The sequence below is a fragment of the Grus americana genome, chromosome 1 (assembly GCF_028858705.1).
Source record: "Grus americana isolate bGruAme1 chromosome 1, bGruAme1.mat, whole genome shotgun sequence".
NCBI classification, from domain to species: Eukaryota; Metazoa; Chordata; class Aves; order Gruiformes; family Gruidae; genus Grus; species Grus americana.
In genome coordinates this window covers 135,564,235-135,578,942 of record NC_072852.1, presented here as the reverse complement: position 1 = coordinate 135,578,942, position 14,708 = coordinate 135,564,235, and the positions used below count along the sequence as shown (strand labels likewise).

Below are 14,708 nucleotides of genomic sequence, written 5' to 3'. Positions count from 1 at the left end.
TCTGGAATTCAGCTAAGAAAAATTATTCACGTAACACAGTAAGATTTTAGGTGATATATCTTAGGAGGGATTTTTTTTTAGAAGAGATTAAGTTTTTTTTTAAGACTTTCCCACATTTTTGTGTGCTTACTCCAATCCCCTGCGCCTGCTTTGGTAACATCACTTGTACTTCAGAGGACAAGATGTATCAGCGCTGGGGGAAGCTGGGCTCAGGGCGAGGGGACGTGCAGCGGCTGGACAGCCAGAGCCTGCTGGAGGTTGCTACGGCTCCATTAGACCACGGAAAAGAGGTGGAGGATGCAAAGTCAAAGCAGACAAATGGTGTGCAATATATTAAATATGGCTGACATTGGGCACTGAAGGCTTTCATTCTCACTCTAGTGGGAGAATAACAGCCACTACCTTGATTTTGAAAGTGAGAATGGATAGACAAGAAGAAGAACCTGCACAGATATTACAGGAATAAATATAACACTAAATGCAGGGGAAATCTCTGTGTGTGTCTGTGGGTGGGTGGATGTGTGCGTGTGCATCTATAAACACATGTCAGGTGAGCTGTTCATGTACTACAACTTCTCAGGCTGGAGTAAGTGGATGTGGCAACAGACTGTGAGGGAACTGTATCCATAATATCATTCACTGTCTGTGAAAAGGTGTTTTCAATTTGCACTGTCACATAGCAGCTAATGTTTGGTATCCACAGTAGACAGTAAATGATGTCTTTGTTTTTTTTCTTTGATATAATAATTTTGGAGCAACCAACCATTTGTTCCTCTTTCTTTTCCAGTGCAAAGATAGCCACAGACTTATCGATAAAGCAGAAAGTTCTCAAGTGGCTCAGGCAGGTGCAGCTTGTGGACTGCATATAGGCATGACCGACCCAGATGCTTTCTGATACACAACCGGCACAGCTGGGCAAGGCTGGCAGGACCTGGGGGGGAGAAAAAAAAGAAAAAGGGAGAAAAAGCACACCCAACCCCACCACCAGTTTAAGAAGTCAGAAAGCAACAAACACCAGCAAGATTTGCAAATCAGATCAAGCACTACACAATGACCTGTTGAAGTCAGGAAGACCGAAATACATTATTGCTCATATTTAACATATGTTGTCAAAACTGAGTCAGCAATCTGAAAACTATGAGCACTAAACACCTTTTCTGCATCTTTTCTTGAGCAAATACTTAAAATGCCGTAAAGGTGTCTGCACTGGAGAGAGAGCACCAGGATGTGTAGTCCTTGCTCAGGAAATAAGACAACTAACTCCCAGCAGTCTTGTGAGGATAAAGAGAAGAGGGATTACAGGGAGCTGCAGAGGTGCTCAGTGTAGACCAACCATAACTGGGTGGATATGGCAAATACAGTTGTTTGTTCATATATACAGAACATGCTTCTTCCAGCCACGGCTGTCTCACCAGGTACCTGCACAGACAGTAACTGCAACTCAGACCTTTTACATGACCACACTGTCTCTGAGTACTTATGTATGTCAGTCAGTCTATCAGTGTTCCCCAAAATAATTTCTTAATGTGTCATCCAATTTTAATTAAGTCTGACCACAAGGAAAATATCTTGAAGATAGAAAGTCCCCACAATTTTTGTGAAAAAAGGCAACCAGGGTAAAAAAATTAAAAAAAAAATTAAAAAGACAAAAAATGAGGCCTTTTTGTCCCTCCCGTGCCTTGAGGGAAAGGTTGCCACACATGAAAAACTCTTGTTAAACATCAGAGAATCCACTGGTAGGAAAGCTGTTGGAGGACTTGTCAGGATGACGGGGAGGCCAGCTTGGTTCGACCTGCTCCAGGTTGAACCTTTATGCCTGCTCAGATGTGCTTGGTTTTCCAGCCCTGGATCAGCCCTGCCCCTTCAGTTTCTGGCCAAATAGTAGCAATCACAGCAGTGTTTGGCAAGCAAGGGGTAGAGGTCTGTCCTTAAATGTCTGTGCTTATATCTTCCAGATAAGCTTCATAGTCTGTGCTTTTACTACAGGAAAATGTAGAAGCCTAAACAGGCCTATAATGCTCCCTGAGAAGAAATTAATAGAAAAAAATGGGATATATAGAAAAAAAAGCACTTGTACTACTATCACTGGAAGTGAAGAAAGAAGCAACCATCTTCCAAAGCAGTTAGGAAAACAGAAACGTTATATTTCACATCACTTAATAGCTAGGGAGGAGAGCAATTAAAGGGAGCCATCTAAGTAATCACAGCAGAAAAGTCAGGGAGTGTAAAGAAAACTCTTCAAGACAGGTTCGTGGGGTGCTTATTTCATACAGAAAGACCTCAGAAAACACAGAAAAGGTAGGCGAAAAGGGCAGATGCAGATGTTAGATACAGCAAAATATCTGAAAGCAGGACTGAAGGGAAAGGTGAGGAAACTGAGGAAACTTCATTTTTGAAAAGTAAAGAGTCAACAGGAGCTCAAGTGCCCCTATAGTCCCTCTGACTGTAAGGTAGGAGAGAGTGACAAGTAGAAAATGGAAATCAGAAAGAAGGTTCAGGAAAAGAAAATTATTAATATTGGAATATTTCTTTATCTACACAAACTCTCAATCATGGAGGATAACTGGAACAGGACAACTGCAAGCACTGCCTTTGCTCACATATCCTGCCATTTCTGAGCCCTGAACGTCTCAGATATGGGGACAGAAGTCACAAGAGGTGAGAAGCATTCAAGCAAAAGTCCTCCCAGAAGGTTTTAGACATGACAAATTAAAGCTCTGCATGAAAAGCCATGGAGAAAGGGAGAAGGACAGAAGGATATTAAGCCAATGTTTAATTTCCTCTATAAAACCCACCTGCGTGCAGAGGGTCAGCACAAAGCTTATGTGCATCACTGACGATATTAATTTACCATCCCAGAGCTATTTTGCAGCTGGAAGCAGGCTCTCTGTGCACACCGTGCTTTGCTCCTTGGTGGGGAGCAAGCTGTGCCCGGGAGGGCGGCAGGCTGCCTGCGTGGGGGAGCACCACTCACCCTCCGTGCCAGCAGAGCCCCGGGGTGCACAGACTGACTAACAGCGTACCGGTGAGCTGGGAAATGCAGAGGTTAGAGGAGGAGAGGGGCACTTAATTCAGCATGTCCGTATCCCGGGGATATTGCTATCGGATGCATCAAGTTCTGGCTGTATGTGATGCAGGCGAAAATGGCACAAGAGGATCTAGATTCATTTCTGCTCAGGAGTTTCTTCCAATAGACTGGAAGGATAATTAGAAATATTGTAGGAAGGCTGAAAGTAAGTTGTGAAGGGCACTGCTGGTTTGCGCTGGGATTGCAGCCCCGTGAACCGCGTGGAAGAGCTGCGTGCTGTGGAGCTGAACAGCCGCCTGGCAAATATCTCTGTTTTCCTCTGAGGGCGCGCGCGCTCTGCCGCTTTTCTGCGGGAAGCAGGACATTGAGCCACGGTGCTAGGCCGAACAGAAGATGGCGGTACTAAAATATTATCGATGAGTAAACTCTCACGGCAGTTTTTAATCCTTAGAGTCCTGATAGGTAAAAAAAGTATAGTTTTCCTTCAGTAGACAGGGAAAGAAAGCACAGAACAACTGACAATTTACCCGCTAAAACCCTGACACTTGGTGGCAGATCTAGCAACAAAACAGAAATCTCTTTAGTCACTTGTGTGTCATGTGCTGCAGGCCTGAAATCAGTAGAAAAGCTAAGAGAACTTATATAGAGCATTGCATTTAAAAGCAGTTAAGAAAATGTACTTAGGTAAAGGAAATAAATACTGTTCTACTTAAGAAAGGAGAAGAAGAAAGGAAACCGTTACCTTCCCGAAGCAGAAGCGCCTGCTCCACTTTGCTGTTGGGTACAGCAAGGTCCAGGGCACATTTGAACTCAGCATTTCTGCATTTTGGGTTAGCACCGTAGTCTGTCAGCAGGACGACTACCTCCACGCTGGATTTCCTTGCTGCCGCGTGGAGGGGGGTGTCTAATCGCTTCCCCACGTTAACGTCGGCTCCTTGAGTGAACGAGAGTGCACGGTTAGACCTGGGAGGCAGCAGGAACTGTCCGAACCTGCATCACACAGGCTGGTTTCCACCACCCTCTATAAGTGAGGATGGATGGCACACAGGCCCCCTTCATGTCTCTCAGCAGGAGCAGTGCAAAACTCAGCAGGTCAAATACCTGCTGCTGTATAAATGTCCTCTGAGCCACCGAACCCTGTGTGCGATGGACAGAGCTGAGCAGCTTGACCTTCAACCCGATAGATGTTCAAAGCCTACCATATGCTCTTCAGATTTGTTAATAACATAAAATCTAACATAGATTATGTTAATTTAATTACCAGGGGAAAAAAGACCCTTTAGGTATCTCATTGTAATAACTCTGGGAGCACAGCAAGAGAAATGCTTGCCCTGGGCTCTCCAGGCACAGCAGGGCCACATTTTGAGCAGGTGCGAGTCAGCTAATATACAGTGACAGCAAAAATTTGTGCTAGCTCATAGGCTGTGCCTCGACCTGCAGTGATTATTCTTTCAAGCAGCTTTACTGCTGTCTTCATCATCCACTGAGAAGCAGGTGGAGTTAATGCTTAGCATGGCAGTTTATCATAATCAAGAGTTGATTTTGGTCACTAATATTAGCCAGCCTTGTCTGTGCTTCCTGTTATCATTCTAGAAAACTAAAAGTATTTTATTTTCACATTCAGACAGTCTCAGGGAGGCCTCTGTAATTAGGGCTTTTTTAATGAGGAAATCATAAATTCTTCATGAATGCAGGTGAAATTTTTAATAGCCGCAAACGAGTCTCACAGAGTTGGGCTGCCCAAACACCTCTTGTGAAATTAACCCATGATGTTTGCAGTGGAGAGGCAGCCCGGAGCGACCAGCAGCGCTGGTTCACGCCACCACAGCTCTCCCCCCCGGCCCCTTTTCCAGGTGTACCTAGCTCCAAAAGCTTCTTGACGCAGTCTGTCCTCTGGTACATGCAAGCCACGTAGAGCGGAGTCCCGTGCTGCAGGTCTTCTTGGTCAATGTCAACCTCATGGGCCAGAAGGATCTCCATGCACTCCCTGTGACCTGTGGAGAGAAGAGCTGTCACTGAAGTGCTGCAGAGCAGAATACGCCCAGATACAACCAATGAGGCAGAAGAGCTGGGAATAAGCCAAACCTATTTATCCATACCAGTACGGACAAGTTTTGGTTGTTTTTTTAAAATATTTTAACATCAGCAAAAGATGTATTCCTCAGTTATTGTTCGCTTCATTCACAGCCTGAACGTTACCTCTCTTGACCGCTTCGTGAATGGGCGAAGCAAGGTGGTTCCTGAGCTGCGGCTTGGCTCCAAATTCGAGCAGCATGTTGACACAGGCCACGCTGCCACTGCAGCAGGCATTAAACAGAGGAGTGATCCCATCGATGGTGACTGCGTTGACCTGGAACAGCAAGACACGCTCAGGATAATTCAGTTTAAGAGGAACGCCCTTGCAGCGTGCCAGTTGCACCAGAAATGCACCAGGAAAAGATGCTTGTCTTGTTCAATTTCAGAATTGATTTTGTTAACAACTTTCAGAGTTATATGTTGTGGCACAACACATATAACATTCTCCTTTGAGGTCTGCCCTTTTTCCCAAAGAGCTGGTGCCATAAGGCAGTGACACTGCCTGCTATGAAGGCTCCTCCTAGAGTTGCTCAGAAAATGCAGACTTTAATTTTTTTTTTTTTTTTAATGTGGAGAACTTGAATATCTTCATGACAATCTAGTTTGCACCAACCCAAAGCCAGAATCTACTCAGATGAAAATGGCTTTGCTTTTTAAATGAAAACATTTATTTCACGGTTAATACTTTCACCTGAAAACACATTTCCAACGAAAGAAATTTTCAGGGAAACATAGTCTTAACCCCAAAGAGAAAAGGAGCTTGAAAGAGTTTGTGTGTATGTGTGTGTATAAGAGAGAAAAAATTTCCTTCCTCCACCTCCAATGTAAATACCTGGCAAGAACTCCACCGTTCGTTATTGTCCACGGGGACAGCACAGCCCCTGGCTTGTGTTGTGCACAGTGCCGTAGCTGCTACGTTTAACTACAAAGCAAGCCCTCAGAGGCAATTAATGCAGCAAATCTGCATGTCTTTAATTCTGTGGCACATTGGAGAAGAGCGAGGCATTGTGCAAGCATGTGGCAATTTGTGCCATTTCCAAATCAGGGAGAAGAGGAAAGCGACAGGAGAGGGAGGGCTGCAGAAGTCCTGGGTGACCAGAGAAGTTGGAGGACTTTGCTACCAGTGCAAGCACTGGAGCTTTATCTCAAGGGGGTCGGAGCGCCGGGGTAGAAATACCTCAGCCCAGACAATTTAACTGGCAAGATATTTTGCCTTTAAAGCAGAGAAAGGCAGAGATGTTTAAGAACCTATTGGTCTATTCTGAGTAATTCAGCGGTGGACTGTCTGCAGTTGATACCTTCCTAAACATCGTTTGTCCTTGTTCATTTGAACTACTGACTTGCTTACGATGCTGTATGAGTTATCTCCTTTTCCCACAAAGTGCTTTTCCCACAGCTATAAGCCAGTTCTTGCCATTTCCAGTGTTTGAGTCCTTGCCGTCTTCAGCAGGCTCCAACCGTGCAGCAGCCGGCGTGAGGGCATGCTCCCCCACGTGAAGCTGCACTTGTGCATTTGGCAAGTACGCTGGAGGAGGCAGCTCCTTGCTCCTTGGTGCCTCCTCTGCTTGTTCACCTTCATGGAAAAGCAGTGGAGGAACAGACCTGGCTGGAAAATAATCGTAACAGGGCCAGGAGGTGGGCAAGCTGGCATGATATGGGGAGATACCAGGTACCACAGCATGGGGGACATCTGTCTGCTCTGATTTTGGAGCCCAAAATGCAGCTTGCTCTTCCTGAAATTGCAGGGCTTCAACCAAGATTCTGTTTCAACAGCATCATCACTACAGGTCCTGTCCTCTTCCTTGAACTTCCTCCCCTTCTGCTAATTGCTCAGCTAAACTATCCCCGATCCAGCACAACTTCTAAAACAGGGGAAAAAAAAGAAAAAAAAAAACACCAACAAAAACCCCAAAACCCAAACAGAAATAGATGTGCTTTGGGGGTATCTGTATTTCAGACAGATTACATGCTGCAGCCTTGCAGCCCAGCACTGCCCCCCACCTCCTCCCCAGTCCCATCGGGCAGATGTGGCTGGAGCTGCTGGAGGTCCTGGGGGTCTGTCAGCATCGTTGCACAACAGGGCCCGTGATTCAGGCAAGCTGATAAACAAGGGTAAGCAAGGAGATAAGTGAAGAAGAATAATAAGAATTACTTCTTTGGTTTCCCTCTCCACTGGGCACTGGTTTGACTGGTAAAAGAGGAAAGACAATAGTAAGGCAGCTGTTGTGGAGTAAATGGTTTGGTAAAAAAAGGAAGTAAAGAAGAGCAGAGCAATAAAGGAGAGCAGCAGAATGGCACATTTTCTCCCGGAAATTAGACAACAGCCTGTTGATTTTATGTATAAACAGAGAATGGTGCAAAAACAAAAAACAAAAAACATCGGAGCTATATATCATACCAGGAATAGGCTGATTTCTTAGGAAAGCAACAGGTATTTCAGAAGTTATTCTCTGAGTTATAAAAAGATAATGCTATTAATATACCAAAATCAAGTAAAACTAAGCAGAAAGGGGTTTTCCTTTCATCTTTCTAAGGGATTGAAATTTGACTTACCGTTTAGGAAGTTAACAAATGCATTTTCTTCTGCAGAGAATAGCTTGATTGCCTGTTTTGGTGTTGCTCACTTTCTTGCCATATAAATTGTACTTGAAAACCCAGCTGAATTAAATATATTCTTATATATTTCATTCATTCCTGTATCTCCATTTTAAACATGTATTCTACCTTAGGTCCAGCTGGGTGAAATGTTATTTTATTAGCAGATAAATTGTTTCATTGCTTGGTGCACGTCTATTTTAACTTCCATGAGACTCCCAAACCATCCCACAGAAAACCAGAGGCAATCTCAGTGATTGTTATGGAGGGAAAAAAAGGGATAAGTCAATTTATTAAAGGTTATTTTCACCTAGTACTTCTGATTCCTTTTCCATCAATTGTGACTACGTTTCACATACGGAGGGAAAACAAAACAGAATAACGGGGTGACCCAAGCAGCCACCAGGGGAAGGAAAATCCATCACCCACAGAAGCAAAGCACTGTTTTATTTTTTCCCACTTCTGCCTGAGATGCTCTTGTCCATCTGCATCCTGGTGCTGCCCCGCGGGCAGCCCGTCCGACATCCCCGCTGATGCAGGGAGCTTCCTTGCTCCAGGCGTCCCCGCCGGCACCCCCGGGACTCACCTGAGCGCCGTTCTCCAGCAGCACCTTCGCGCAGGCGACGTGGCCTCCCAGGCAGGCCTCGTGGAGAGCCGACACACGGTCTGTCGTCACCAGGTTCACGTCGAAACCCTGCAACGCAGGGCAGGGGGTGTAAGGGGAAAGCCCTGCCCGAAACACACGGCTCTCCCGGGGCTGGCGCGGGTGCAAACGACGGTCAGACCGCGGTGGGGGAGACCCATGCGGTGGGCATGGCAGGGTGCGTGTCCGGGGAAGGTGCATGGGTTGGATTAATGCTGCTCAGTGCTTCGGTGCTCGTGCCCAAAGACTGCAGCTGGTGATGGGGTTAAGGAGGAAGCGAGGACAAGCTGTGTCTCGTATTTCTAGCTCTTTACATTGCACAGTCAGTCGCAGGAAAGACATTGCATTTCTTTAGCTTATAAGGGTGATGTTGACTTCCCTGTTAAGTCCAGCTAGTGGGATTCACCTCCCCAAATGGGGATGCCTCTGGCACAGGTATCAGCAGCTTGGCTGGAGCCCTCGGCTCCTTCGGTGGGGAGAAACAGGCTCCCCTGGGGTATGATTCATCCCATGCTAAAGCAGCTGTTTCTAGTAGCTCAGATGAATTCTGTCTCAAAGAGACTTCTGCTGACTATATGGGGTGCCCAGGGTGTTTCACTCAGAGGTAGTAAGTACCTGGTAGACCCATAAAATAGATGATACAAATCCCACCCATGAACCTGTTCCTCTTATTTGACCACCCAGGAAACATTTTACACTGGAAGGAAAGAACTGTGATCTACAAATTCCTCATTACAGGTATTAGCCTAAATGACAGTTCTTAAATCTATTCCTGTGCAAACAGAAACCAGACGTATTCACAAAGGAGAAAGCAATTGTCATAGGCATTTTCCCCAGAATGCAGCTAAATCTCCTGGTAATTAAGATTTTACAACCACATCTGAGAACAGGCCTGGAAGCAGCTCCATTTTCTGCTTGATGTATTCTGTAACACAGTTGGTCTCTACCTGATGTGCTATAAACCAGGCAGCTCACAAGATGGCAGCAATGCACTTTTTGGTAGGCAGTAGCAAAGGCGATGGGCAAAAATAAGTATCCGTGAGTAATGTTAACACTGTAAAAGTCACCAGTCCCCGTGCAATGAGCATTAAAAGCAACCACTGTAACCACTTTAAGATAGAAATTCTGTGATAGAAAAACAATCTTTTTTCAGTTACATGAAAGCATTATTAATGTGAAAGCTGTCACTAAAAATTTCCCGTACATTACATCAGTGCCAGGGGAATAGATAAAACCTTGAAAAAATGTTGAGATTATTCCATTTTCTAATTGTATAGATGTTTCATACTTAATGATCAGCATATTCCTTCAAGAGGAATGTCTTCTAGATAGTCCAGATAAGAAGAGAGCTATTCTCAATCATTATTCAGATATATATATTTAAAAAATGAAACAGTCATTGCGAGTGAAAGAATAAGTATTGATATCTTGGGAAATCCCTTCCATTACGAAATGGAGATTGAGTTATAGATCTTACTATAGCTGTTTCCCAAACACTGCTCATGTTAAACCTTGTTTTCAGATGGTTATAAACTCTTCTCAATGTATCTGAAAAACTAAACTATTCTTTTGGTGCTGGAACAGGCACTGGTGAGTTCTTGAGCTCTTTTAAAACTCCAGTGCTCCATTGTCCCGTTATGTCCAGGCATCCCCTGGGACCAGAAGCCTCACTGGCTTTCTTGAAAGCTACGGTCCTACAGCAGAGTCTTCTGAGTGTCCGCTGTATACTCTAAAGCATAGCTCCATATTTAATTTTAGGCTACTAGTGTAACTATATTAGAAGCCATGAGCAATGATTATGCTGCTCCATGGACAGCTTTGTCCCTACATTTACCAAGCTGTGGTGAATCAGCTCCAGTTCACTCTCTGCAGACATTGCTGCCTTGATCTTTTTTCATCAGCAAGGACCCTCATCCTTCACTCCCAAAATTAAATGTCTTTGGGAGAAGGAGAAAGGGTGAACTAATTAAATGATGTATAACCACAACACCGGGTGCTTCTCCAGTGCATAACCATGACCAGTGTATAACCGAGGCATCTAGTGTCTAAACACAACTCTGGGTGGCCCTCACTAATGAGATGATGCAAGGTCAACATAAATGGAGATAGAGGGGGTCAGAAAACCGGCAAAGTCCTGAATGATTGAGCGCTCTTCCTTATTATCTCTAACCTCCGTCACTTTCTTTTCCGTAAAATCATTCGATATCAGCAGGTGAAGGAAAGAGGGATCAGGAAATGGGAGGGAGAAAACTGGCCGTAAACAGCAATCTCTTTTAGCTGCAGCCATGCCTCGATAGGTGTCCAGAGCTGAGGCTTTTACACTGGCGGCTCCGCTCCTGGAGGACGTTGTCCACCTGAGCTGTGGCCTCACTGGTAAAAAGTATTTACCTTAAATATAAAAAGTCTGATGCCCAAGTCACAGAACTTACACTCAGGGAATTGATTTCCCTGCAATTGCCTTGGTTGGGGGGGGGGGGGGGGTCAGTTGCTCATTTGTGCCAGATGAGGGCACTGAGTTTAAGCAAAGGCAGTAAGGAAGGCGGTTGGCAAAGCACAAAGAACCGTAACCCGTTCTTTTGCAGCTGCCCGCTTTCATGTCCAGCTTCTTGTCCTTTCTAGTATATTCTTTCCTCCTCTCTCTCTTTTGCCTGAGCTCTTGGATTCATTTGGAGCAGAGGGTTTCTGGCTGACAGCTCTCTCTTTAGGAAGAAAATGCTTGCTGGTTTGTAAAGCAAGATGCACTTTGAGAGCTTTCTACCGATTTTTTTTTTTTTTTTTTAAATAGCTGATAAATATATTGTCCCTATTCTCAAGCCCGGTTTGCATGGTTTATCATTGAGAAAGAGCCCAAGGATCATTGTTTATCATACAGCAAACTACAAGCTGTAACAGCTTTTGTCCTGGGCTTGTCCCCAGCATCCTAACTAAGCGAACTACCACATGCCCAAAGGCGGGTATGCAGATATATTATTTATACAACTGCATTTCTTATACCCTGCTGCAGTCTGTTACCAGCTCACCAACTCCCAGATGTAATTCAACAGAAACTATGCTGCCTCCCAATCTTTTCTTTACCTGTGGGCTTTTACCTGTGCAATCAGGGTTTTCAAAGACAGGAGGCGTCCTTGGAAGGCAGCGTCATGAAGAGGGGATCGGTCTGCCCAGCTGCCTGGAACACCAGATGCAGAAAAGTTAATTCAGGCAAGCAGCGAAAGCAGATCCTGGGAGGACAGGGAAAAAACAGCAGTGTGGAAATGCAGATCAGGACTGAAATCAATGTGGGGTCAGTGGTGAAACTTTGATAAATTGATTTCAGCAGAGCAGCTGAGGGCTCAGCACTCCTGAGAAAACCGGCCGCTCACTAAGGGACCTAAACAAAAGCTTCTTGGCAGAATTTTTAAAAATAGCTAAAAACATGCTTCAGCAAAGACCACGAGTTTAGTGCTGCTGGGACTCACCCAGGGATTTCAGAACCCTGCACTTCTCCTATTCAAAACCATATCAGCCTCCATCTTTCCTAGGGAACTTTTGTCACAAATTGTATTCCAGCTTCTCTTGCACTTCATTAAGAGACTCATAGCAGGGAGATGCGAGGATGACTTGTCCGTCAAATGAATTCTGGCATGTCCCTGGCAGTTTTTTTTCCTGAACTGACAATTTCATAAATAATATCCTCCAGCTCAGACTACCAGGTAACAGGTTTCATCTTCCTTCTCGCTGGAAGGTTTCAGAAAAGACATGGAAAAATAAAATCTGACTGAAGCTTTACTTTTCTTCCTTAATCATTTTGAGTTGTTGAACTGTTCAGACTCCTTTATGTAGGCTAGCCTGCCCTTTTTCTTATCTTAATCTATTCATGTGCCAGGAAAAAAAATTCCTTAGCCTAGCTACTACCTACAGGCATAGTCAGTCAGCCTGGGTTAAATCCCTGCAACTCAAGTGGAGACAAAATTTACTTGTCCTATATTAAAATTTATAACCATACCACGACACAGTGTGTAGTATTTCTCCAAAGGCCGGCTGCATTTACAGTGCCACAGGACAGAAGCAATACCAGTGTTTGCATTCATGCTCTGTTGTACAGCAACCCCGTGAGCACTGTATTTGAAACCCTTGTCCTGTTTAATTTTTTCAGCTATGCTGCACACCAGAGAGAATGGAAAGGGTGATTTATCTCCATTTCAGGTATTACCCAAGGCAGAGAGAAATCAATGAGAGGCACAGACACATCCCCGGAGACTTCAGGCCAAGGACACAGCTGAGATTTCAGCCTTGGCCAAGGGAGTCTCCTTTTGTTACGGGAGAATTGGGATGCACTTCGGCTCGTGGGGTTATGGTTTTAACTACAGTTATTACTTTTGTTTCCATTTATTTAAGGAGCTGTTCTTGGCTCCTAAGGGAAAAAGCTTACGTGGAAAGGCCAGCCGGCACAATGTGTGACCATGCTCCTAAGGACCGAGAAGGACGCAGCAGGCAAAATGATGGAAACAGGACCCAGGTAGGGACCAAGAAACATTTTCCTGAAAACATCCAAAAAACCCACATCCCTCATCATCATGCTGACGACTGAAATAGGCAAGCTCAGTTCAAAAAGTTAGAAGACGTTGCAAGTGACAAAAACCAGAGCCCTTATACAGCAGGAAGATTCAGAAATAACTCAGACAGCAGAGCTCCAGGGCTTGCTTTAACCTCTTATGTATATAGTATAGCGTGTGCAAGCGCACGTCACATGCGTTTACGATGCGTGTGTATGCACACACAGGCCTCACCATGAAAACACATGCTGCTGCGTATTTCCATGCTAGCCACGGCAACCTACCTCCCTGAAACATGTGGCAAATATAGTTCCCATACGGGGCACATCTTCCCTTCACGGTTGTGATTGACATGGCTCAAACTACTGTATCTTTTTAAATTTCTATAGATAAATCAAGCAGCTCTGCTGCTGCTGCTGCTCCACTACTTCACAGCAAAGAGATAGGCTGCGGAGCTCCGCCTGTAATCCAATATAGTGCCCAGCAACACGATCGTATGTTTTGAAAGATTATCCTTAATGGCTTTTTGTAAATGGCAACTTGCAGATAAAAATATGTTGCAGTCTGCTAAACTTCAAGGCACTTTGATCAGAACCTGCATGAAGGAAAAACTGCTGTTTGCCACATGTCTGACCACAATTGCATGAAGGCACTTGGAAAAAAATGACAGTAATAAGTGATTGGAATTATATTCTGGAGAATAACAAATAAATTAATAACCCAGAGAGAGACACCTGTATAAAAATGCTTCGTAAGAAATGCTTTGCTGCAGTATTTCTCTTGGACGGATCTTAATATCTCTGCTTTGGGTGGCCATCTTGCGCCACCTGTGTTCTGCTCTCGCTCAGGTGCCTGTTCATGGCGGCAATATTCATCATGAAGCAAGCACCCAACAAATGAGTCACATAAAAATCTCTGATGTCACAAGGTTGGTATGAAACTTCAAGTAGGAAAATATGTTCTCATTAGTAGTAAATTTAAAATACTGTGTCGTTTTAATTAGTGGAATTACCGGGCATGCAAACACCTGTCCATTATTATGGCAATGATATGAAGGAGCAAAATCACTTACCAAAAAAAAAAAAAACCACACCCAAAAAATAAATTACCTACTAAATATAATATATTCCCATGCTGTATATTTTTCAGAATAATTTTAGCTGTATCCATTTTTATCATCTGATTTAACAAAACAGGGTTTCTTGGCTTGGATTCATAAAGTCATTAGTTATATCCTCCTAGTATCTCCTTTCAGAAAATCAACATGCTAAAACTTTTCCCTAAATATTCTCTGGCAGTAAAGCTAGCTATTTAGTAAAACCATCTGTAACCCCCGCTAAAGAATGCCTTTCTTCCGAGAACAATCTTTTTATTTACCGTAGTGCCTTGAGCAAATGTTGTCCTCGTTCTAGCTGGGTAATTGTTGGAGTCTCATATTTTGCACACCTAATTCATGCCAACACATACTGACACTGCAAAGACACTGCAATGGAAGGCACTTCAGGTTAAAACATTCACCCATGCATTTAGCAACAGATTCCTCATCTCAGGCAACTCGATGATTTAAATCCTCAAGTTACAAAAATGTAGCAAATAATACACATTTGAATGTTAGAGTGTCCTTATTTTTACTTTACCTGGGACTATTCCATAGATCTCTTCTGCTATCCTGGCAGCCTCTTTTCTGTTGCCTTTAACAATATAGAAATGGGTCAGCAGAGCCAAGGAAATCTTAATTAAAAGCTTGAAGCAAAACAAAGCAAAAATGGCAAAATAAATGTTAGTGAAAGCATGGAGTATAGAACTGCCCTCCATTTTGGTTTGCTGTTTG

The 14,708-nt window shown here is 44.1% G+C and overlaps 1 protein-coding gene across 2 annotated transcripts; it reads right to left on the bottom strand.

Annotated features, from left to right (window-relative positions):
- Window positions 1–747: 747 nt before the first annotated feature.
- On the bottom strand, window positions 748–14,701 carry ASB11 (ankyrin repeat and SOCS box containing 11). 2 transcript variants are annotated; one of them, XM_054842990.1, is made up of 7 exons: window positions 14,515–14,701; window positions 11,432–11,511; window positions 8,286–8,393; window positions 5,228–5,378; window positions 4,888–5,022; window positions 3,771–3,962; window positions 748–931 (listed from the first exon to the last, which is right to left on the bottom strand). In XM_054842990.1, the coding sequence occupies exons 1-7, from the start codon at window positions 14,690–14,692 to the stop codon at window positions 807–809; spliced, it is 969 nt and encodes a 322-aa protein (XP_054698965.1). In that variant the 5' UTR covers window positions 14,693–14,701; the 3' UTR covers window positions 748–806. The 2 variants fall into 2 exon arrangements, with proteins under 2 accessions (XP_054698965.1, XP_054698975.1); XM_054843000.1 differs by lacking the exon at window positions 14,515–14,701 and adding an exon at window positions 13,162–13,291.
- Between the last annotated feature and the right edge of the window lie 7 nt (window positions 14,702–14,708).